The sequence below is a fragment of the Nansenia antarctica genome (assembly GCF_963989245.1).
Source record: "Nansenia antarctica genome assembly, chromosome: 6".
NCBI classification, from domain to species: Eukaryota; Metazoa; Chordata; class Actinopteri; order Argentiniformes; family Microstomatidae; genus Nansenia; species Nansenia antarctica.
The window spans coordinates 10,456,732-10,483,210 of NC_137676.1; the positions used below are offsets into that span (position 1 = coordinate 10,456,732).

Below are 26,479 nucleotides of genomic sequence, written 5' to 3' on the forward strand. Positions count from 1 at the left end.
AGTGAGGAATGGTTTCAAACATGTGTTTGATAGTCTCATTCCATTTATAACAATGAGCCCGTCCATCTTCTACCCCCATCAGCCTGTATGTAAAGAATGTATTCCATCATTATTTCTTTATCAATTAAGCAGGTAAAAGGTCTGAGTTGATTCCAAGTGTGGCATTTGCATTTAGCAGCTATTGCTGTAAACACACATACGGTCAACAGAGCTCTTAATGCAAGTGAAACAGATCCATCAGAGAGATAGCGGGAACATTAGGAGTGGCCAACAGTTTGGTACATTAACATTCGGAGAAAAAAAAGAACGCACTTGTGAGCTCGGCACCACAAAAAGGTCTGGACATCCATGGAAGACAACAGTGGTGGATGATCGCAGGATCCTTTACATGGTAAAACCCCATCACAACATACAGCCAAGTGAAGAACAGTCTCCAGGAGGTAGACAGGCCTAATCCAAGTCTATCATAAAGAGAAGACATCACTGTATGCGGGAAGGGGGAGGGAAATCTAACCATGGACAGGTGTCTGGAACTGAAAACACACAACATAACAAGTAAAGAAAACAAAGATATCCAAGTTTTATTCACAAGATTTCACAATTCAAAATGAAGCATGTCCATCGGAATGTGTCCGATACAATTCTAAAGGTTTTGAAAGAACATTCTCTTTCCATCAAAAAAAAAAGAAAGACAAAATAAGACAACGGACAAACAAGGTGTAAAAGGTGTCACGATGATCACACTGCAGACCCAGACCATCATACTCTCTCCAACGCCTCCAGCATGATGATGCTGTTCCCTCTGATCACCTGCACATAGGAAACAGTCAGACAACACAAGTCAGACAATATAACACACTATAGTTTCCAATATACCATGTGAACAGCAGCACTGTTCAAAGCATGACTCAGTAGGTGACTGGCTGCCTGCATGGGGCAGGTGCAATTTTGTGCAAAAAAAGGCATGACAATTCTTATGAGAAAATTCAGAAAAATATAATATTAAAAAACAGATATGTTTATTTTATATAGTAAACTGTGTGTGACAATCAGGTAAGTACCAACAGAGTTAGTGGCCCAATAGTATCAGTACACCGGGGATCAACAGGTACGTAGTAATTCTATCTACTAATATTCTATTCTATCTATCAGATATCACACGCGAACACATCCGTTATTACATTTAAAACGTCAAACAAAAATGAAAAACAACAGCATGGAGGAGGAGCTTTCTCAGGCTTAATATAATTCAATCTTTCGTGTTCGAGGAAGATCCAATCACTTGGTCTTTTATTTGGGTCTCCACACACCTCTGAATGTCAATATAAGAACAACAGACGTTGTGTCTGAGATACATCGCCTGTGAAAAGAAGCTACTGTACTAACCACCATGCCGATGGTGTTCTGTACTCCTCCAGCAGCCGTCTCCAAGCAGTCATCCATGACCAGGTTCATGAAGGGGTCAAAGCCCCGGAGGATGCCCTGGACCTGCCTGCCTCCATTCAGCTTCACTGGGGAGGGACAACAGGCACAACTGTAAACACCTTAATTCACTTAATAATTAAACACAAGTTCCAGAAGAAACTTTGTGGCCTTGCAAAGTCTTGTTTTGGTAGAACAAGTTCAAATATGGTTTGTGGTAGATGTTATGGGTAGTTGAAAGAAAGCTATCCTTTACTTAGTCTTTATACTAGCGGATAAAGTTAAAGATGGTTTGGTTTGTTGGATAGATGCTAGGATTTATTTTGTATAGCGTTTTTACTCAGACATCTTACACCAAAAAGGGATGGATCTGTCAGCCAGAGTTCAGCCAAGATGATGCTATGTTGCTTACAGGGGAGGCTGGTGGCGGTACAAATCGGAAGACAGGTTCAATGTAATGCATGGAATGTGGAAGGGTATCAAACATGTGCTGTTGCTACAGTAATAGATGGGGGACGCACAACCGTGGAGGCTAGTGGACACGTGTTTGACACCATTCTTCATTGCTTTCATTAGTGAGCCCGTCCTCCGACTTCTACCTCCACTAGTCTCCCCTGGTCACTCACACCTGTCCAGCCCTGTCTGATCTGTGAAGAGGAGTGCGTTTCACTTCACCGTTCACCCTGAGGCTGAGCTGTACACTTCCCAAGATGGATGAAAAACCATTGAACTAATCCTATGATAATCATTCATTTGAGGAGTAAGCCCATGTTAATTTATGGGTAAAAAATAATAATATATATACTCACATGAAAGCTTCTTGTCCATGAACCTGAGATGAGAGGAAAAAACAACATCGACGAAAAGTTAATAACGGTTAGCTCAGTTTGGGAGTCTGTTTGGACAAACAATGCACGCTTCATATCAGCAGAAAGGCTACATCTATTAAATGATATAAAACACAGTACGACACACTACTGTTGAGACACACTACGGCGATGACTGATCACTAGTTTAAACGACAGAACAAGTATTAGCTACTAGCCATTTTACAACAGAAATAGCAGGCTATTTAGCAGGATAGCATTAGCTCGCGAGCTATGAATGAACAGGATTGTATGGCCCCGTTGTGTTGAGCATCTTTTACGCAGAACAATCTTTTACGCAAAACAATATACATTTATAAAATAACTCACTTCTTAAGCTCTGGTGGGTGTGCTTTGCTCATATTTTCTAGTTCGCAGATAAAAGTGCTACACTAAAATGAATTCAGTTCGTAGGATTTTCGTTCAGGAAAAAACGCGGAAAGCATGAGTATGAGCCCCGGAAGATGAACTGTAAACTTCCTCCGCAAATATTCTGTTGACCATCAGAATGTGAGGGCAGCGCCACCCAGTGACTAGGGGTGGAAGACATCTCGCACCACCATGTTGTCTGACCGAATGTGACCTCGTACCCTGGGCCCAATTGTTCAAAACTTTTAATCTGAATCAAAATTATCCTGATTCTTTTTTGCTATCCAGGATCAGATCTATCTGGCTGACTTTAAGTCCTATAGGGGAAATCAGCCAGCTCGTCTGATCCTGGATAGCAAAAAAGAGAAGTTTTGAACAACTGGGACAAGGCTATTGCACACACAATGGGTTTCATGTGGCTGAATACAATTGCTGTCAAACTGTTTTCTCCTTCTTTGTTATGCTTCTATTAATCGAGTTTGTGGTTATTTTAAGCCAAGCTTATGCATGTGCCATGCAACTACTGTATAATGTATGCGTATACGATTATGAACTGTATTTGCCACCCTTTCCTCATATGACAGTGTGCTAATGGTCATACAATACATACTGCACTACTTTGCAATATTATAGAAAAAATTATGAAAGAAAAGAAATCATTTTATGAGAATATCTTTTTAATGAGGTATATTGTAAAAAAAATAAAAAAGATCATAAACTCTTTCTCAAAGGAAGGCAGTTCCAGAAGTGAGCCCTTTACTTTGTAAATGTCAACATGATTCATTCATTCACAGTAACATTCTGGAAACACAGTAGATAAGTATGAGGAAACCCTGATCTTGGTTCACTGTGGCTTAACTATGAAGCAACACTCGACAGGCAGACAGGAAGGCCATCGTTGTGCGTTTGCATAGCCAGATACTCCAAAACACTTCCTCTCTCGAGACAGGGGGCCATGTTCATTCAGAGGGGAAAGGCAACTCTGAAAGACAGTACGAAACCAACTACCAACAATATCTTAAAGCTTTCAAAAGTATAACTAAACTTCAAATTTTCACATCAATATCAATTCATTTGTAATTGGCTGCATGTTTGACAAGAATGGTTATAACAATGTTTTTTTTTAAATAAAAATGGACATGTATTAGGCGGATGGCGTTATCAAAATCAACATATATAACATTTAATGTTGTCTGATTTAACGATCCAATGTGCCTTGGTAATAAGAGGGATGCAGACAGTATGCTTGGGCCTGCTATGCTGCTTGCTTGTATACAATTCTAGTGAGCACAATGGTGGTCCGTCATCGATGGTCATGCTAAAGAGACTGGCTTTGCAGCATAGGCTACGCACTAACATAGTAACAATAATATTCCAGTGCAACGTGAACAGCATGTTAATAAACACAATCAAACGGCTTGTCTGGTGACAGAGGATGAACACACAGTCTCTTAACCCTTATGCACACTGAAGAGCTGAGCCAGGCTGACCAGCAGTACCAGGCTGGCCTGGTTAGACATCCACCATAGTTGATGCAACAGTGCTGGAAAGGGTCAATGTGAAAGGAAACTATCAGAGCCAGCAGTGTGGTTCAGGTCAGCCCTGTACTGTGTACAGTCCCATAGATTCCTGCCTGCTCCAGCTATACAGCTCCTTTGTTGAATAAAGCCATAACAACCTACAGTTGTCCCAAATCAACTGCTGGAACCTGTTCACTATGCACTTGTGAAGATCTGAGTAAACTGGATAGATTTGAGCAATAGAGGGATTATCTCAACCATATCTTCTGTTAGGCCAGGTGGCCGATCTATTCTACCCCCACCAACCTCCCTGGTGAGGAATTAGAGGCTAGGGGGTTAACACTTGATTGGGAGGAGGGCTTTAAACCTCAGGCTTTGCCGTCTGTGTCACTGAGTCCCTCCTGGCACCCATCCCCCTCCTCGTCCTCCTTGAGCAGCAGGTGGTCCTGGCAGTGCTGGAGGAAGGTGTCCAGTGTGGTGAAGGCCTGCTGGCAGGGAACACAGTGGTACAGCCTCTTCCTCTTGGCCCCGGGCCCTTGAGAGGAGCCGATGCCCTGGCAGCACACACTACAGCGCCTCCTACTGGCCGAGGGCTGGTGGAGCTCCTGGTGACGCCTCAGAGCCGACCTGAGGGAGAAGACCTCTGCACATGACGGGCAGGGGAACTCGCCAGCCTCCTCCTCCTCCTCTTCTTCTGGCATGGACATCACCTTCCTGGGTCTCTTAGGGCCAGCTCGGACCATGGTTCTCCCGATCTTGTCTATTAGGCCGCTCATGGGTTTCTTCTGGCTCTGGTTTGATCGGTTCTTCTTAGTGGTCTTTAGCTCCTTGCTGGCTGCGGCTGTTCCAGCGGGTTGACCTTGACTTCCTTGGCTCTGGGTGGCGGCGGTGTGTTGTTTAGAGTGAGCCGCGCGTGACAGGTGGTGGAGAAAGACCCGCCCACATACCTGACACGGGTACGTCTGGTTTGATCGGTTCTTCTTAGTGGTCTTTAGCTCCTTGCCGGCTGCGGCTGGTCCAGCGGGTTGACCTTGACTTCCTTGGCTCTGGGTGGCGGTGGTGTGTTGTTTAGAGTGAGCCGCGAGTGACAGGTGGTGGAGAAAGACCCGCCCACATACCTGACACGGGTACGTCTCTCCCTTCCTGCGTTTGATCGGTGGCCGCAGGTCCCTCCGGATGTCCTTCTCCCGGCTGTGCCTCTCCTTCCTGTGCAGGTACAGCTTGGCCGTGCTCGTGAAAACCATCTCGCAGGAACGGCAGGACAGCAGATGCTTCGGTTTGGATTTGGATTTGGATTTGGACTTGGATTTGGACTTGGATTTGGACTTCCACTCCGTGGGATGGGACTTTTCGACTTTCCACTCCGTGGGATGCTTACTCCGCTGGTGGCTGACTAGACCCGCGTTGGAGCGGAACCCCTGGTGGCAGTAGAGGCACAGGAGGAGCTCCACTGGAGTTTCTGGGGCACTGGAGGTATCCGAGGTAGGGGAGGCAGGCTCAGTCTCGGGAGGGGGGGAGTCAGTGCTGGCGGGGCGACTGCTGGTTCTACTATCAGCTTTAACAGTCAGTGAGGCCAGTTTGCTGCTGCAGCCAGCCTGTTGGTGGTAGAGCAGTGCCTGCTTTTGGCTGAAGGCTTTCCCACACGGGGCACAGGCGTAGGGGCTGCTGTCGTGGCGGTGAGGGGACTTGCCCTGGGGACTCTGGGGGTCTGAGGTCCCTGCCGTACACCCACTACACGGAGCTCCAACCAAAAAAGGCTTTCCCAGACACAGCTGACAGGGTCCTGGGTCGTGGATGCACTTGTGGAGCTGGAGGGAGGAGAGAAGGGAGAACTCCTTCCCACAGGAGAGACACTGGTGGGGCTTGGGTAAGGCATGCTCCCTCTGCTGGTGGTGGAGCAAGGAGTCCATGTCGGAGAAGCTCTGGCCGCATTCAGAGCACACACATGGGGAGGGGGAAGGGGAGGGTGACGTGCGCCGGGCCGGGGGCTTCGGGCCTCGGCTCTCCTGCTTGTGTTCTGTGCGGACCATTAGTTTAGCCAGCTTGATTAGGGTGTCCGAAGCTTTAGGCCGAGACGGGTAAACGATTCTGGAACCTCGGGGTGTGTCCCAGCTGCAAGAGGCCGCATCCATCCCCCACCACTGCTGCTAGTAGAATGGAAGAGGGGGGCAGTTTTACACAAGTAAATGTAAAGAATGTCCACTGTCTAGTATATAGTAATGTCTAGTATATAGTAATGTCACTGACGAAAAACCCTCTAGGAATAAGTTTCTCCCTATTCTTTGACTGTTGGCTGAACACTCATTATTCAGTCTGATTAGTTCTGTTGACAATTCAAGTACAATTTATGTACTGACATCTATTCCTTACACAGAATGACAGCAAACATGCTAGCTAGAGATAGCAACTCTGCATGTTCACAGTCTTTCATTCTATTTACAAAAGCAGGGAGACTTTAGCATGTGTTAGGCAAGCCTATGGCCACTTATAGCTAGCTAATGTGACGAGGGAGCATGGAACCTGACGACAACAAAAACACACGCTTAGTTAGCCTCCTAGCTCCGTTAGCATGTCAAAAGTGGTCTCCCACTCCTGTTACAAGGGGGCCAGCCTACCTTTTCACTCAAACAAACCCGATTACTGACGACACAATGTCCGACACATGTTAAATATGGAAGTTTTTGGGGCTACCTAAACTTTGGTTTCATTCTTCCGTAAGTAACAGCGGAGGCATGTCTTCCAAAGTGCAGCCGAGTTGGTGTACTTTTCGAGGACTACAAGTCCCAGAAACCCAATGATGTCCCGCCCGGTTCCGCCCCCTTAAAAGTAAAGGGCTCGATTTCAGAACACACACAGGGCCATATTCCACTAACGGTGGCTTAATATAGCTGCGCTATAATTAAATGCGGCGCTCAGGGACCTCGAGATTGGTATTCAAGCCTCAGGTGATTCCTCGAATGAGGATCAGCCTTGTGTCATCAGTGTTCACAGAAGACAGGCTTACAAATCTTCGATATGGGTGCGTGCACGCAGACATAAAAAGCCCTGAAGTGTCGATCTGTCGAAATGAAGATACTCCACTCTGCAGGGGTACTACATTTGCGCAGCATTCCGAATTATTGATTTTTATGAAGACGGAGAAATAAGATGTAAAATAGTGCAATACTGCCGCAATTAACAAGGCGAGGGAAATGGTTTGGCAAGAAATTGCTGACCGATTAAATGCGTAGGTCATACTAGCCCCAGTTATTGTTATATGTTCATATTTTAATAAATGAATATTACTACTGTGGTGATATCAGCAGCAGGCTACAATCTGTCATATCGCCACAATGGCCTAGTGGTACCGACCGCTGCCACAGGATTTATTCGTCATTTTTAGACGTGGTTCGAATCCCGCTTGAGACGCACTTTTTACTGCATTTCGTTGTCTGAATCTAATCTAAAATCTCATTTAAAAAAGTATGTAGGCTATAAAATTATGGTGCAGGCTAATTTACAAGAACTGACACGATTACAATGGTGTTTGAAACCTTTGCATGAAATCTTCGGTTAAATGTAAAAAAAAAAAAAAAGATTGACTTAGTCAAGTCTCGAACTCACAACCTTTGGAACTCGAGTCCGCAGCCTTAACCACTACGCCAACCAGACAGCTGTGATAACGGCAATGCAAGTCGAGACAATTACTTTTTTTTTTTTTTTACACGATCTATCTATCACACTTTCAAAATATCAAGTTATCTATCACACAATCAAACTATCTATCGATCGATCACACTTTCAAAATATCAAGTTATCTATCACACAATCAAACTATCTATCGATCGATCACACTTTCAAAATATCAAATTATCTATCTATCACACAGTCAAACTATCTAATCAAACTATCTAATCTATCTATCTCATGTGAAGTGGGAACTAATATTTCCTAAAAGACACATGAGGAACTTTCGTTCAGGGTTTAGTTTCCGCCTGTGAGCCTTTTTTGACACACGGATGACTATAGCCTGTGTTTTAGCCTGGTCGGGACCAGGCTAATTATATCTGACTCAGAAGGAGCTCAACCAAGCAGCGAATTATTTGAGCCACATTGATGGCACCGAACGCAAGCTAACATTTCCGAGGCTTAGAACTTTATCGAGGCTTAGAACTTTATCGAGCTTTGTGGAATATGGCCCAGGTTCAGGCGAGTTGAATGAATGAATGAATGAAAGCTTTACTTCGAACATGTGAAAAAAGAAATAGCCACAACAACAAAAAACAAAAACAAAAACAAACAACAAAAACAAAACAAAACAAAAAACACTATTTACTTAACATGTCCGAAAAGGAGTAGGAAGAAGCATAAGCTTATTTAATCCTACTACCCCTTCTCCAATACTCAGAGATTAATAATTAATAATCTACAGTTAACTTCAAAATTTATATAATATTTTTTACATTAAATCAAATTTATTTACGTATTTACCAACAATAGTTCGAACTTATTGAATAGTTCGAATTCATTGATTAATTGGATTGCAATGAAAATTCAGTTCAGCAAGGAAAAAGATCACCTGACATGATACCATGATACCGCTTTTAAATACAATCTATTATTATTATTATCATCATCATCATCATCATCATCATCCTCCTCATCATGCAGTGGTGGGTATACGTAGGAGCAGGTAAATACGCACCACCCAGGCAGGAGACGACACGGAGTAAGAGCTACTATTCAGCCCACCGGGCGTATTTAATTAGAAAAAAGGGGTTTCAATTAAAGAAAGAGGTTTAGTCCAACTTAAACTCGCCTCCTGGCGTCTAATGGAGAATTTAGGGCGTTTTTTATGGAGAGCAAAAGGGTGGACTCAGAGGCTGGGACACTAGTGTTAGCATGTGGCTATGGGGAGAGAGGCTGGGACACTCTAGTGTTAGCATGTGGCTATGGGGAGAGAGGCTGGGACACTCTAGTTTTAGCATGTGGCTATGGGGAGAGGCTGGGACACTCTAGTGTTAGCATGTGGCTATGGGGAGAGAGGCTGGGTGGGACACTCTAGTGTTAGCATGTGGCTATGGAGAGAGAGGCTGGGACACTCTAGTGTTAGCATGTGGCTATGGGGAGAGAGGCTGGGTGGGACACTCTAGTGTTAGCATGTGGCTGTGGGGAGAGAGGCTGGGTGGGACACTCTAGTGTTAGCATGTGGCTATGGGGAGAGAGGCTGGGTGGGACACTCTAGTTTTAGCATGTGGCTATGGGGAGAGAGGCTGGGTGGGACACTCTAGTTTTAGCATGTGGCTATGGGGAGAGAGGCTGGGTGGGACACTCTAGTGTATGGAGGGCGGATCGTGCCACATTCACATTTGGAGGTGTGTATTACATTTAGTCATGAGAACATTACATTTCAAATATGCCGTATTTTTGCATTGTTACACATGTATTGCATTCCGATGTGTGTATTGCATTTGAAGTTGTATTTGCATTTGAACGTTGTATGCTGTATACTGTTAGTTTAAATCCTGTATAAGTACATGAGTTGCCAACAAATAGGCCTAGTATAGTGTATGCGTGTCGTGCATGTGTACTGTGTGTGGGGGCCTCCACAAGTCTGGCCCAGGGGCCTCTGAATTCTTAATCCAGGCTTGCTCAGTACTCCGTTTTAGTGGGGCAGGTTCGGGTTAGAGGGGGGCTGGTCGCTCCGCTAGTACCAGGCGGGCTCGCTCTCTCCATCCGGCTGGTTATTTCCGCTCTGCTGGGATAAGACAACGGTTATTACCACCAGGCACATGAAGTTTCCGCCGTGCTCACCCGCACCTTGCGTTATGTCGCGATGGCTGTAGTCTGCCCCGTACTGACCAGTCTGCCCCTCTCCTTTTCTGTCCTCCCCCTGGCCGCGTGGCAGGTGTGCTTCATTGTTGAAACGAGCCCGCGCTTCCCGCGGCGCTCTACCTGATGGCATGATGGTGTGTCTGATGCAGACCCTTCTATTACTCTGCCCCTCTGTCGGTGCAGCTGCTGTCCAAGGTTCTGAAAGACAGGTTTACCTGGGCATGCGTGTGGGTCACCACAATGGGTACAAATCTTTTGAGACGAATAAATCACTATGGAAAAGTGGTTGCCCTTCTTCCTAAGCCTTTGCGTGTGTGTGTGTGTGTGTGTGTGAGTTGAGGAACACACACACGCCTCTGGCATGATCAAAAGCAGTTTGCACAATTTTTTTTTAAATTAAAATACTGAGGGCCCTTTGTGTGTGTGTGTGTGTGTGTGTGTGTGTGTGTGTGTGTATGACAAACATGGCATTAAGCACATCAGATTAGCGACATACAAGAATGAAAACCACACATTGGTCCACCGTATATGTTTGTGTATTCCGTTTTTTCAATAAATAATCATTAAAGTGCAAATCAGAACAGCACCACCATGCAGTGCATAACAGAAATCCAAACCTCAGACACACACACATATCAGGGCCTGTGTGTGACATGCGGCATAAGAACCCAACTGCAGATACACAATTACCAATGGTTCTGAGGCAGTGTGGAGGAGAACACTCATGTTGTGGTGCCACTAGTCTCAACACAGAACATTGTTGACCTCAACACCAGATGTGGGCATGCTGCTTACCTCAAAATAATGAGAAGACTATAAAAGGTGACTAAAATGCCACTCATACAGCTGTGTTTATAATATATGACAGAGAACACGGTTTATGACAATGGTGTTTCTATGGGACAATCCCAAATGTGACACCGTATTCTCCTGACCTTTGACAATATAGGTTTATATAGGGTTTTATATAAGCTCTGGTCAAAAGTATTCACCCTAGCCTAGGAGAACTCGCGATGATGGTTGACTGTGGTGTTGCAGTGTGTAATTGCATGAGTATAGCAGCAGGGGGCAGTTTCTCAGCTTCAGTCAACGCACGTACACACACGCACGTACACACACGCACGTACACACACACACATGTACACACACACACATGTACACACACATACACACACACACACACACACACACACACACACACACACACACACACACACACGAAGACACATTCTTGTCAGTCAAAACAAAGAGTAACAATCGTTTAATATAAACAAAAAGTTAATATACAGCAGATGACTGTCATTTACTCCTTTTAAGGCTAGAAACAGCACTGACTACAGAAGCATTGAACTTGAACATTGTGTTGGCCAAACAGCTTGACATACAATGAAACAATCAAGTAAAGAAAAAGAAACCATGAAAACAAACACATACCTCTGCTTCCGTCCCCATTCTAATATACAACCTAGATACAATGAATGGTTTTCATTACCGCAACGCAACATGGAGTGAATAATACAATCAATGAAGTTTCACATATAATATCACAATCGTTTGAGCTAATAATTAACAGATGAAATATGATAGAGCACGGTCTACTTTAAGGCTGAAAGGCAAATATAACTCCAACACATCACTTCGCTTACTAGGATGCTTAGTCAATCATTTGTTCTACATAAAATGGAGTGCCGATTGAGAGGGGTACATAGAAGTTAAGACAGAGTTATATGTATGCAGTGGGACCAGCAGAGAGCAAAAACATGGAGACAAATCAATTACCTATATACTTTAACTTAATATGAACTTTAGTCAATTGTAATATGTGAGGCAGTTTCATTGGTCCCATTAATGAATGGTTCAATGCCATTTCACATATAAATTCACAAACTGAACCTCAATGCCAAGTTAGGGATAATAAAATCTACAGAATGATTGTCAGATATTTCATACTGTACATTCTAGGCTAGTGCATAGGAGTAGCCTAATCATTATTATGACAGAAGTAGCTAGCAACACAAATATTCAAATTCCATAGCTCGACAGATATCACAATCAACTACTCTCTGATTTTCATCACCTTTAAAAGCTATCATCTGATTCACTACACAACCAAAATATTAATTAGAATTTTAAAAATGTAAAAAGAAATTCTGAGAGAAAACAGGGTGACTGAAGATAATTCAGTTTCCCCAGGTTAGCCAGTGAAAGAGTGCATTACCAATGAGTTACACCAAAGGCATCTTTAAAGCCTTGAAATCCAGCCGTGCTGAGTCCACAGCTTTGTTTCAACAGCTCAGGTTACTGTGTAGGTCACAGGGGAGGCTGGTGGAGGTAGACATCAAAGGACGGGCTCATCGTAATGCATGGAACGGAAAGAGGAATGGTATTAAACACACATGCTCCATTCTCCATTGTTCCACGCATGTTTGTCACCATTCCTCATTCCATTCTATGCATTATGATGAGCCCGTCTTCAGATTTCTACCTCCACCAGTCTCCCCTGTTGTGTAGGTGTCAACATCAGCAGGCAGACTATCCTCAGGTGCAAGGCAAATTCAACACAGTCATTTGCTATAGAACAACAATCGTAGAATATTCAAGGTCTAAAACACAACTCCACTTCTAGAACCAGTTTATCAGCGGTTTTCAAGTTGAGCGTCCAACAATAAGGGCGTAGATACCGTTGCTACGGTAACAGAGGGGACACGCACAACTGTGTTTCTGCCCTATTACTTCATGGTTGTTACATGTATGTTTTCTGAATGTTTCTCTAGATTGCAACAGCAGAGATGAGCAGAGCAGTTACTCTGCGGTGTAGGGACACCACACAGATACACAATACATCTGGTAGTGACAGACGCCCTTTGCACTACCTCAAAGGTCATTATCAAGTCTCATCAGTTGTCAAAGTCAACTTCATGTTGGACCGATAGTCCATCTAATACCGGAATATAAAGTTTGATACAGGTTGAATAATTAGCAGTCAGACGAAACAATAACAAAACCTACAGCAGACACGGCTCAGCTGATGAATGCTCTCTAGTGCAAACATACGAGCGGGAACTGTACAAGTACACGACATAAAAAAACAGAAGGTCCTCCATCGCTATCCTATTCACACTGAGGCAGTCAGGTTTCACTGTTAAGATCGTACCACTGTTAAGATCACACCAGTGTTAAGATCGTACCACTTAAATGTAGGGCCTGAATACAGTACCTCCCCCTGACCTACTGTACAAAAATACAGTACTGTCCCGTGGGTGTGTGTGTACCACACCGTCTGTAGATCAGATACGAGCAACTCGAGCAACTCTGTGTTCAGCCATTCGTTCCAACCCAGCACAAACACACCTGATTCTAACCAATAGCAGCCCAGACTAGCTACCGTGTTGGTGCTGGGCTAGAACCAATCACTGCACAGCAAGTACCAAAGTGGGAGGAGGACAGGGGTGCTGTATAGATATTCTGAGTGACCAATCAGGGGGCCCAATATAGTGATGTGATGAAAGAATTATGATGATGATACGAAGAAGGGAAACACAACATTTCCTTGCTCAGAGAACCCCGTACGCTACCAACATAGGAACTGTTAAAATATAATTTCTGGAACCCTCATTAATTTGAAATGCATAAACATAAATAATCCATTTGGAATATTTCACATGTACATGGTGAGACAGTCGTATGAACAATATGAACAACCTACCAGGCCATTAACTGAATGGTCTTTAATTATGTTATATTATTATTGTTATTATTACATGTAACATAGCCCCTTCAGCAGGGTACTACACCAGTCAGCGAGTCCAGAGTGGAGGCTCAGGCTCAAGTCACATGATGACAGTTCCGCTTCCGGAGTTCTACCTCTAGAACTCCCAAGAGCTCCTGTCCATACTGTGAGTTTAGCCTCCTAGTGGATGCCTACACTACAGCGTGGACCACTAAAGGCTACTATTGGGTTGACTCTGGACCAATAAGCTGCAGGTTCAGAGGGATGAGACTGGCCAATGAGGAGGGAGAAACTGCTAGAACAACAGCGTGTATAGATACACCCTGTACAGTTTGGGCTTTAGACGTTCTATTGACCACATATCATCTACAGAATAGGACTCTGTATCTGTGTGCAGGCTAACTCAGTCCACCAGTCATGTCAGGGGGAGGAATTAACGTCAACCAACCAGATGGAACACTGTACCATACCAACCAGCGGTTGAACAAACGGAACTCTTAACGTTCTAATACGAGAGTTCCGGAACGTCCTATAGAACACCGTTTCTAAAATATTAACCCTGGAACATGTACAGCAAAAAAACAACGCGAGTACCACCATTTTGCTTCAAGCCCCGTCTCTTACAAGAACATTTAACAGTGTAGTCTGATTGATTTAGTTCAGTCTGATGGGGCTACAGTGTGTCAGACTATCCGTTCTGTTTGCAGTACACTTCAAGTCTATCTCTTGTAGTGGTTTGGAGCGTCGGCGAACATGTACTTCAGTCTGTAGGCCTCGGCCAATAGGAGGCCCACTTCCTCGTTGCCCCAATGTATCGTGGGAAGGTTCTGGAGCAGCATGAGCAGGCCCTGTGAGGGAGAGGCGTTAGGTGATGGTTAGGTTATGTTTTTGTTTTTTTACCGAGGCACACGCGCACGGCCACACACACACGCAGGCGCACACAGGCGCGCACACTCACACAGACTCACATGTACGTGCACACACGTACGCCCACACACACGCACACACACAAACAAACACTGACACACAGAGACTCGCGCGCGCACACACACACACACACACACACACACACACACACACACACACACACACACACACACACACACGGCAGCTGAAGAGAGGGGACAGAGTGATGGGTACCTGGAAGTCGATCATGGAGAGGATCTCCTTCCGCCACTCAATCAGGAAGGCAGCACACACATACAGGTGGAAGTGGGAGAAGCCCTCTGATTCAGCCTGGAGAGACACACACCAACGCTCAGCACGGGGAGAAGCACTCTCTATTTCTGTGTGTGTGGGTACATGTGCCTACATGTCTGTGTGTGTGCTGTGTCTGCTTCTGCATGTTTGTGTGTGTGTGTCTGTCTGCTTCTGCATGTATGCGTGCTGTGTCTGCGTCTGTGCTGTGTGTGTACCTGGTAGGTGTCCCACAGTCGTATAGTGCAGCGTAGAGGCAGCTCTCTCATCAGGAGGTTGTTCATCCAGCGGAAGGCAAACTGGAGATACTCTACCTCGTACCTCAGCAGGTGACCATGCATGTCCTCTACGAGTACAAAGGACACACACACACACACACGCACACACAAAACACACTCTCTTTTAGGACTTTATGTTACTTACAACGTACAAGACATAAGTAACAGTAACAGTAAGTATCAACATTTGTTGATACGTGTTACTATGCTTTATATGATTTGAATAACGTTTTAAAATGACTAATAAACACTATCCTAAAACCGCGAATAAAGACCATCCCAAACACGCATGTTTGGTTTGAGGCAATTCCTCATTCCGTTCCATGCATTCCAATGAGGCCGTCCTCCGATTTCTTTCTACACCAGCCTCCCCTGCCTAAGACACATAATGTAACGTGACTATTCTCCTCACCGTCGATCCGGCTGACCAGTTCCTCCAGGGCCTTCACCTTGTTCTGGATGCCCGGCTGGGCGAAGGTGTAGTTGTCCTGGATGCCGTCGAGCAGCTTGCTCATGCACCAGAAGCTGTCGGCCTCAATGTTCCTCTGGGTGTCCAGGGGCAGCGCGGCCACATCAAAGTTCTCCACTTCCTCCTCTGTGGAGATGATCAGTGAACAGTCATATAGATAGAGGCAGGCGGGCAGGCAGGCAGACAGACAGTCAGTCAGGTAGACAGACTGACAGGCAAGACAGGCAGGCAGACAGACAGACAAATGGGGCAACAGGATCAGAGGACAAGTCATACACACACACACACACACACACAGAGACACGTGCGTGCAACATGTTTCCAGCCAGCCAGCCAGCAAGTCAACCTACCAACGAACTCAGAGAGGAAGACTACGAAGAAGGGTGTGACGAGGTCGTTGATGCCCTGGACGTAGCCGCTGGCCGGATGGCGGATCGCCCAGATGAACAGGATACGCTCAAACACCTGAACACACACACACACACACACACACACACACACACACACAGGATACGTTCAAACACCTGAACACCCACACAGAGGGTACGCTCAAACACTTGAACACACACATGCCCTGGTCCATGTCAGGTCCTGTCAAGTTTCCTACAGCTGACACCATAACAACACATCGAGGAGGCTCACAGTACAGATGACAACAAACGTTGAAGAGTCCCCCACACAGACAGAGCTCCCCAGCTCACCTCCTGAACGGCAGGCTGTTGGAACAGGGGGATCAGGGGGTTGGTCCTGGGGATATCTATGTGGATCTGGAGGAGAGAGACACAGACAAGCAACATACCTTTCAGCTTCAAGACTTTGTGACTTAACAATACATGCATATGGAAGACCTAGCTAGGGTCAGGGTCAAATAAAAGACTCGGGCTAGGACAAGGTGGATCATGTTGTACCTGTGCGTATGCATGTGTGTGTGTGTGTGTGTGTGTGTGACTTGTGTGTGTGTGAGTTGTGGCAACCCTACCTGTCGACCTTAGTTGGATTATAACCCCCTGACCCTTATGGTTGTAGAAGAATAAGAATCTAAGTTTAACATTTTCTGGAGGCAGGGAGTTATTCAGAAGACACAGCCTCCACTTAAACAGATCGGGAGAATATCACCTTACAAACAATATACTCTTCAACCTGGGACTCAAACCCACAACCTAAGCGTCGTCAGCGCCATGCTCCACCAACTGAGCCACAGGGGACCACACATATAGGCTAAATGTGTCATTTTACACTGCAATCTCACACACCGTATTGGCCAGGTTAGCAGTTGAACATATCAAACATGTCATTTTACACTGCGATCTCACATGCTGTATCGTGCAAGATAGCGGCTAAACACAGACGCAGTACCTGCAATCTCACACGCCATATCGGGAAGCACAGTGCTTGAATACAGTTACAGTAATAACACTTTTATCTATATCTTTTTATTCATTGTCTTATTATGTTGTTAAATCTTTAGCTATTTATTTTCTATATATGTATCTATTCTTGGCATTTACATTTTTTTTCTTACAATCCTTCTTTTTCTGTATTTGTTTTTTTTTGTGCGCCATGTAATAATGCATGTAAAGCACTTTGAATTGCCCCTGTTGTATGAAATATGCTACACAAATAAACTTGCCTTGACGTTATTCCCCTGACCTACGCTCCTTTATTAAACACGCCCAGTGCAGCTAAAGCCTACAATTGTGTCTGTGTCGTTCTCTAGGTTGGGTGTGTGTAAATTCCCCCGGTCGAAGCCACGGGTTACCACAGTGTGCGTGTGTGACACACAGACAGGTACGACATGCTCCACTTTGTCCTAGCCAGACTTCTATTTTATCACACACACACACACACACACACACACACATATCTCTTACCTGTCTATAAGTGTCTTTGTAGATCTCGTCTGTTCTGGAGTGGTAATACTGTTCAATGAAACCAAAGTACTCGTCTCTCTTCCTCCTCAGCACCAGCTCCCTGCGCTCCATGTTAGCAGGGAGGTAACCCTGTAGCATCCCACACACAAACACAAACACACACACACACACACACACACACACACACACACACACACACACACACACTCCAATATAAGACCAATGTAACTGTAACGAGTCTTATGGGGGGTTTGGGAATGCGACTCAACCCCTCCTATCTTGATCCTAGATCCCGTCAGAAGTCACAGAACTTACAGACAAGAGCCTCCACGTGATCGGTCGAACCTCTCGTGGTATCCCTGACCAACTGTGCTTCCGAAGCTCCTCTGAGGATCAGAGGGACACAGACATACATACAGACATACATACATACGTCAATACACCAAAACACTCGTAGTATGACTTCAACATGTTACGTGTCCTTCACTCACACACTCATCAGAACCAGCTCTCTGCACTCCATGTTAGCAGGGAGGTAACCCTGTAGCATCACACACACACACACACACACACACACACACACACACTAACAATAACAATAACAATAACAATGAATGTAATCCTCTCAGGATCAGCGGTAAACAGACAGATATTAAATACATAATGTTAACAAATCATAAAACTTGTAGCATCGCTTCAAGTGCTTTGGTCAGCTTTATTGCGCCCATCCTCAAAAGCTGTCAATGTATGGAATGTCGTCTTTAACATTGGGCAGCTTTCAAAGTATTCCTGATTATCCAATGAAATCAGCCGATCAGCCAGTCTCACCCAGGTCAGTGTTGGGACTGGCTAGCAGGTGCTTGAACTTGTCCAATCGGGTCTTCTCTCGCACAGTCATGGGCGGGGCTCCAGAGGAGTTCTGGTCGGACATGCGGGCAACCAGTGGGATGATGGGGCGGACCGGCAGTGACTGCTGCTTCTGAAGGCTGGAGCGCACTGAGGGGACGGAGGCAGAGAGCATGATGGGATAGCCTAAGCAGATTAGACACTAAATACACCTGAGTGAGTTGCTGTGTAAAGTCCTTTTAGGATATGAAAATGAGCAATGTCATAATGCACATACACTGCCCTGCATAAGTAATGGGACAGGGAAGCATTATTTATTTTGTCCCTATACTCCAAAAGTCTGGATTTGAAATGAAACAATTACTGTATGGTTAAAGTTAAGATTTTCAGCGTTTATTTGATGGCATTTGTGTAAAAATAGACATGCTCACACGCACGCACGCACACACACACACACACACTCACATGCACACACACACACACACACACTGACACACACACACACACACACACATCTCCGGTACCTGTGGTGGAGGTGTTGATGTGGGCCTCACTGTTGGACTTGACCACCACCCTTCCGTTGACCACCCCACACTCTGTCTCCCCCTCCTCCTCCTCCCCCTCTTCTTGTTCCTGGTCATGGTTGTCCTCTACCCGTCTGTCTGAGGGTGCCTGTCTGTCTGGTGGTGCCAGTCTGTCTGGTGGTGTCAGTCTGTCTGCCAGTCGTGGGTCTGGGTCTCTGGTGTGGTGAGGGGCCTGTGGAGGGAGAGAGTGGTTGATAAATAAATACATAGACAAATACACAGACAGACAGACAGGCAGGCAGGCAGGCAGACAGGCAGACAGACAGGTCAGAAAGATAGACAGACAGACAGACAGACAGACAGACAGACGTACCTGCTGCACGGAGGAGTGCAGGCCTGTCGGAGGTAGAGATGAGGGATGAACAGGCGCAAGGAAGTCTTCATCCTCCTCATCATCGATGTCCCAGGCATCATTGGTGCTGCGGGCGAACTCATGGAAGCTCGACGCCTTCTTGGACTTGAGGTTGTTGGCCTTGGGCGTGTCCTTAGGAAACCTGCAGAGAGAGGAGGGGAATGTTTATAGTAAATATATAGAAATCGGAGGACGGACTCATTGTGTAACGCACAGGGCAGAATGAAACCGTCCTCCGATTTCTAGCTCCACCAGCCTCCACTGCATACACCAATAAAGTAACCTATAAAAGGAACAGGCACAAGACCCAAAATAATGATAATGTAATTGTTGACATCATGCGTCGGAAAAAACAAAGACGGATCAAACCAAGGGTACGGTACACAGGTAAACACACGTTGAGAAACAACACAGGACCATCAACAACCAAAGGCAGGCAGTAAAGGAACAATGCTGCAAATGAAAACACTAACAGACAAGAGGTCTATGGCGCCATGCAGACCAGACTAGACGAGACCAGAGAGAGCAGAGCACTTACGTGCGGTGTATTCGAGGGTCTAGAGGTGGATGCTGTGCTCCGTAAACTGGCTGTATACTGCAGAAGAGAGAGAGAGCTGAAGCCTGCGTCTCCACCATACACCGTACAACTCTACTAGCCTAGCTATTTAGCCTAGCCAGCCTATCCAAAAACCATACAACTCTACTAGCCTACCTAGTTAGCCTACTGTAGGCTGCATACCCACACACCATACAATCCGACCAGCCTTGCTATATACTTCACTACTACAAGCATACACACCCTGTGAGGTTTCAGTTGGAGTTTCAGTGCCAGTTTAGGGGCATTAAACAGGCCTAGCCCCGTTCCCAGACCTGTATGTGCTTTAGCGAACTCCTCTGGCATATGAGGCTGTTAAAGATAAAAAACTGATCTGGGACCAGACTAGTTTATGACATGATAGTATAGACTCACTTTGAATGGTACAGGCAGATCAGCCTGAGATGACAAAATGGACAACGGTGTTCTCTCATCTTTGAGAACTTTCCGTTTTTTAGATCAAACATGGTTGTGTGTCAGCCGTCAGGGTTCTCCCCAGGAACTTTGAACAGCACGGCACTGGATTGTAATTATCAAAACCTGGCTTTCACTTTCGCTTTGTTTTTTAAACAATGGTGTTGTTGGTGATCAAAGATAGTTACTCTATGACTAAATATATAGTTTAATTTGCCTTTAATATTTACATAGTTGCTCAGCCAAGTTCACAGCATGGCACGCCCTGAGTATGGTTACACAGGAATATTTAATCTAAATACAACTAGGCCATATTTGAGTTGTTTAGTTAAGTAAGCAGCCCCTGTTGAAGAACTAATTTTAGATCGACAATGCCTGCCAGACTCATACACTACACCCTATGGTCTCTATGCTATATGAGAGAGAGAGAGAGAGAGAGAGAGAGAGAGAGAGAGAGAGAGAGAGAGAGAGAGAGAGAGAGAGATCCTGTGAACAGCTTGCAGGGCTGTAGCCTCCTTGCTGCCCCACAGAGAGGATCCTGTTCAGCGGATGATAGCATGTTGAGTTGAGCAGCACTTCTACATACTCACCTCAACTCTAATGTCCCACACACACACACACACACACACACACACACACACACACACACACACACACACACAGTACTCAAATGTCCCTAAACGCACTGGGACCTCGCTAAAACACAGGCCAACGGTACTAGTCTTTCCTTGTGTGTGTGTGTGTGTGTGTGGTGTGAGGTAAACCCAGGTCTGTAGAGGGGAAGTTATGTTATCTATAAGAATAGGTTATAGAAAGCCCCATAAATTCATAGTATGTTCAATAGGGATGGGATAAGATGTTATTGACACCGATTCCATTATCAATTCTGAATAAAAACGTTATCGGTTCCTGATAACATTTTCCGTGTGGGAAAAAAGTAGGCCTACACAGGTTTTCAGCGTCAACGGAGCTGTTTTATTATTTGAACACAGTGTATAATATCTGAACATAGTATGTTAGACACAATAGCATGCAGTTAGCATCTGTTGACAAGCATAAATGGTTGTGCTTTAAGCTTGCAAAAGATGAAGCTTAATAATAAACACATTTGTAAATACATTCGTAAATATTTGCTCTGGTTTCAACATCATAGAGCACTCTGAAATCAATTAGGCTAATTTACGAATGGTCAGTTAAAAGTCCCTGGAGACCCAGGAGAACCCCACTGCTGACACAGAGACATAAAAAAGCCAGACTGGAGTTTGCCAAAACTTACTTGGGGAAGCCAAAATCATTCTGGGAGAATGTCCTGTGGACAGATGAGACCAAAATAGAGCTTTTTGGTAAAGCACATCATTCTACTGTTTACAGAAAACGAAATGAGGCCTTCAAAGAAAGGAACACGGTCACACGAACATGGTGGAGGTTCACAGATGTTTTGGGGTTTTGCTTCTGGCCCCGGATGCATTGCATCATGAAATCTGAAGAATACCAAAGAATTATGGGGTGCAATGAAGGTCTCTGTGTCAGAAAGCTGGGTCTCCGTCAGAGGTCATGGGTCTTCCAGCAGGACAATAACCCAAAGCATACTTCAGAAAGCACCCAGAAATGGTTTAAGACAAAGCGCTGGAGAGTTCTGAAGTGGCCAGCAATCCAGTTCAGATCTAAACACCATAGAACAGCTGTGGAGCGTAGAGAAGGAACCCTTCAAATGAGAGAGACATGGAGCAGTTGGCAAAAGAAGAATGGTCAAAAATTCCAGTAGAGAGGTGTAAGAAACTCATTCATGGTTACAGGAAGCGATTGATATTTGAGCGAGAGATATTTGATTTCAACCAAAACTTTGAGCAAAAACAAAAGTGTTTATATTTTTGTTCAATGTACCTAGCAACATCACAATCTATGCATTTTTGGTGAAAAAACGTCACCCTTGGAACCTATAATGACCTTTTGGGTGACTTTATTCAGCCTCGGCACTAAATGAGCTAGAGTAGAGTGTGCAGACTGCATTTCAAACGTCTTCAACAAAAAACTAAAACAAGTAGATGCAAAGCCAGTCAGATAATTTGCATAAAAACTGCCAACAAAGTAGCGTCGTTTTTTATGTTACTCATGTGTGGTGTAAGTACTACACTACATGGTAGTGTAAGCGAGCTAACTGGGCCAACTGCTTGTATTCACTATCTCGTCCAGCGAGGACAGTTAGGGGATTTCCTCTTGTCATGTTTACATTGAGGCTACCGCCCACCAACTGTTAGAAAATAAGACAGTCTTAGCAAGAGAGAAAACACCCTCCCTGTCCCTGGAGAGATCACTCAGATTACCTCTGTCCTACCACACCTTCTCTGCCCTGGGGCCCCTCAGCACTACACACAGGCAGGGGGGACGGAGGGAGGAGGGTGGGCAGGGGTGGAGGCAGGGGGGACGGAGGGCGGCAGACAGGGACAGAGGGAGGGGGGTGGGCAGGGGTGGAGGCAGGGAGAGAGAGAGAGAGGGGGGGGGGGGGTGGTAGGCTGAGAGAGAGAGAGAGGGGGGGGGGGGGGGGGGTGGTAGGCTGGGAGAGAGGGAGAGAGACACAAACTGAAGGGGCATCTCTACGCCCTACCTGGCCTGAGGGCCACTCAACACTATAGCAAACAGAGGCAGGCTGACAGGGTGGAAGAAAGTAAGGACAGACCAACCATTCACTCCATCTCACATGAAATACATTCCTATGACATACACACCACCCCCCCCCCCCCACACCCCCACACCCCCACACCTCGACACACACACACACACACACACACACACACACACACACACACACACACACATCCCTGTCTAAAGGCTACTTGGTTATGAAACCAACATGAAACTATGAATGTGCTTTCCATGATTCCAAACTTCTGCCTGAACTGCCACACTGAATGTCCCTGAAGATCCTCATTCTTGACCACAAACGACGCCTGACGCTCAGATACAATGTTGTAAGCAAGTACCCTCTTCCACTTTCTCAGGGGACACATTGTGTCAACACCGTCACTCACACGCTGTGAACGCGTTGAGCAACACAAGAGTAACCATATGGTGATCTGCTTTGGTGTGGACGGTAATCTAACAGTACACAGTTCAACTCGGCTATATTTGGCACACAGGCTATACACAGGGCCAGATCGCTGCTGCCTTGGTGACAGCGACATATAATCAACCTGTCAAAGAATGAATACAAGTTGTATTCACTGACCCACACACATAATAGATTACTGGGTTACGCGAAGCCCAACGACCCTAAATAACCACCCTTAAATACAGATCTAACAAACGATCGCACAGGTTGCCTACATTTCAAACCTAGGCTACATCATTTTAGAAGTATTTATATAAAGACAAGAGACACCTTACCTTCCCGGAACCTTGGTGTTTCGCCTCCAAAAATGTATTCTGTTGTCGGTAGCCATGCTCCGACTGTAATACAAACCCTCTCCTCAGACCGAGACGGCGCTCGAACTAAACATCGGGGAAAGGTTTCCGCCGTATAGATTCAATGTTGTAACAACGCTTCTTGTGTCTATTATCCGCAACTAAGTTTTTTGACGTGCGTCGACAATAATATAAATGTGATACAATTACGATACGGTGTTTGACAGGACGATGGAAGTCGCCATCTTGGAGTTTGTCAACACGGACGTGTGATTGGATGACGCGCCTAACAGGTGCAGCACGATTTACCAATCGGAAAACATAGCGAGAGAGGGAGAGAGGGGGGGAGAGAGAGAGAGAGAGAGAGGGGGGGGGGGAGAGAGAGATAGAGAGAGAGGGGGGGGGAGAGAGAGATAGAGAGAGAGAGGGGGGGGGGAGAGAGAGAGAGAGAGGGGGGGGGGGAGAGAGAGAGAGAGAGAGAGAGAGAGGGGGGGAGAGAGAGAGAGAGAGGGGGGGGGGCGGAGAGAGAGAGAGAGAGAGAGAGGGGGGAGAGAGAGAGAGAGAGAGGGGGGGCGGAGAGAGAGAGAGAGAGAGGGGGGGGGGAGAGAGAGAGAGAGAGGGGGGAGAGAGAGAGAGATAGGGAGAGAAAGAGACAGAGAGAGAGAGCGAGAGAGAGGGCGGGGGGAGAGAGAGGGAGAGAGAGAGAGGGAGAGAGGGAGAGACAGTGAGAGGGGGGGCCGGAGAGAGAGAGGGAGAGGGAGAGAGAGAGAGGGAGAGAGAGAGGGAGAGAAAGAGAGAGAGGGGGGGAGAGGGAGAGAAAGAGACAGAGAGAGAGGGAGAGGGAGGGGGGAGAGAGAGAGGGAGAGAGAGAGAGAGAGAGAGAGGGGGGGAGAGAGAGGGAGAGAGAGAGAGGGGGAGAGAGAGAGGGGGGAGAGAGAGAGAGAGGGGGGGAGAGAGGGAGAGAGAGATAGGGAGAGAAAGAGACAGAGAGAGAGGGAGAGAGAGGGAGAGAAAGAGACAGAGAGAGAGGGGGGGAGAGAGGGAGAGGGAGAGAAAGAGACAGAGAGAAAGGGAGAGGGAGGGGGAGAGAGGGAGAGAGAGGGCGAGGGAGAGAGAGAGGGAGAGGGAGAGAGAGAGAGAGAGAGAGGGAGAGAGAGAGGGGGAGAGAGAGGGCGAGGGAGAGAGAGGGAGAGAGAGGGAGAGAGAGAGAGGGAGGGAGAGAGAGAGAGATAGGGAGAGAAACACAGAGAGAGAGAGAGAGAGAGAGAGAGAGAGAGAGAGAGAGAGAGAGAGAGAGAGAGAGAGAGAGAGAGAGAGAGAGAGAGAGAGAGATGGAACTGTTGGAATGTTATGTTGATGATGAAGCAAGTAACCCATCTTTCTTTGGAGCACTTGTAAAAGTACAGCCAGGTCAGTAGGTCACTAGCCTACAACATGTTGGGGTGTGGGGTTGCATCATTACATCTCTTCTATCAATCAAAACCCTGACTTCTATTGTTGCTCAACCCGAACCACTACTTATAGGATGGTGACTCTTTCCCTTTCCTCAGCCGTTGCATGTGGACCCTGCTCCCACTAGAGGGCAGGCTTCTTGGTATGGTACCTGTACTATATCAATGACAATAAAGACCATTCATTCATTCATTCATTCATTCATTCATTAATTCATTCATTCATTCATTCATTCATTCATTCTTCTGATGGTACACGGAGGCGACTGAAGCATGTGAGAGGTCTCAATGTCGTTGTTGAAACGAGGAAGGAACCAGTTTAACTACTCTCTGTATTTACTGTAAATAAAATAAAAAGATCTGAATGATTTAGAGATTTGAACTGGTTGTTATGGGATATTCACAAACTGGACTTTGATAATGATAATACACTGTAGGCCTAATTATTACATAAGGAGTTATATATTCATATGTATAATAAAGAGCACAATTACCCTCACAGGCTCACACTGATATAACACTGAGCCAATTAATATTGTATAGATTAGATGATTGCATTGAAGGAATACGGGTATTATTGTGTTGCCTATGATAATATGAATGACATTACTATGAATATCTGGAATATCTGTTCTCAAAGCAAGCCCCCCCTGACTCTCAGTAACTCTCACAGAACACATCACATTTAAATATAGGTAAATGAGAATTGTGAAAGGATAAATCAGAGTGTGTTTCCACATGGCAGTGCATTTGAATGTCGGGTGCTCCTCTGTGTGTGTTTGCTTAGGGAAATGACTGCAGCCTCGCACCTGCACTCCTTCAGCCAGGCTGCGCCTTCAACTGGCACCAGGCAGGCAGGTGAGACTGTTTTAACGGCTTACTTTGTTCACTAGAGTTCACTGACTTGGAGATCAGAAAATACTTTTTGTTATACAGTAATTACATACAGTTGTAGTTTATATACAAGTGCATATGCCAGTGGTAGTATGACAGTAGAATAAGGTTTAAATTTCGTTTTTTTATTTCCTACAGTTAGTGGGTTACTTATTGTATGTGGCCTATAAACACTGGATTCTGTTGTTTGTTTGGAGTGTGTTGAGAGTGAGGATGTTGCCCTCAGGCTGTCTGATTGCCCTACCTTTAACTGGTTAATTAAAGAGTGTTCAAAACGTACTCAAACATTTTCCACTAAAGCAGGATTTCTGATTTAGAAACTTTCCCCCGTTTTTCGGTGCAGTTTAACTTCTCAACACATTCACTGGGTGTGAAACAAGCATGTCATGATGGTGTTACAAACTT

The 26,479-nt window shown here is 45.6% G+C and overlaps 3 protein-coding genes across 3 annotated transcripts; all 3 read right to left on the reverse strand.

Moving 5' to 3' along the window:
- Window positions 1-585: 585 nt before the first annotated feature.
- On the reverse strand, window positions 586-2,754 carry snrpg (small nuclear ribonucleoprotein polypeptide G). Its single transcript, XM_080535341.1, has 4 exons — window positions 2,619-2,754; window positions 2,232-2,254; window positions 1,387-1,511; window positions 586-810 (listed from the first exon to the last, which is right to left on the reverse strand). The coding sequence occupies exons 1-4, from the start codon at window positions 2,648-2,650 to the stop codon at window positions 760-762; spliced, it is 231 nt and encodes a 76-aa protein (XP_080391467.1). The 5' UTR covers window positions 2,651-2,754; the 3' UTR covers window positions 586-759.
- A 1,343-nt stretch (window positions 2,755-4,097) lies between these two features.
- On the reverse strand, window positions 4,098-6,309 carry LOC308160267 (uncharacterized protein; the record flags this gene model as incomplete). Its single annotated transcript, XM_080534185.1, has 2 exons — window positions 4,098-5,124; window positions 5,296-6,309. 2 exons carry the CDS (start codon window positions 6,307-6,309, stop codon window positions 4,546-4,548), a joined length of 1,593 nt encoding a protein of 530 aa, XP_080390311.1. The 3' UTR covers window positions 4,098-4,545.
- Window positions 6,310-14,440: 8,131 nt separating this feature from the next.
- tbc1d22b (TBC1 domain family, member 22B) lies at window positions 14,441-23,767 on the reverse strand (the record flags this gene model as incomplete). Its single annotated transcript, XM_080534186.1, has 13 exons — window positions 14,441-14,569; window positions 14,862-14,957; window positions 15,137-15,264; window positions 15,609-15,791; window positions 16,016-16,130; window positions 16,367-16,432; window positions 17,537-17,665; window positions 17,852-17,922; window positions 18,365-18,532; window positions 18,907-19,138; window positions 19,280-19,460; window positions 19,857-19,913; window positions 23,712-23,767. 13 exons carry the CDS (start codon window positions 23,765-23,767, stop codon window positions 14,441-14,443), a joined length of 1,611 nt encoding a protein of 536 aa, XP_080390312.1.
- Between the last annotated feature and the right edge of the window lie 2,712 nt (window positions 23,768-26,479).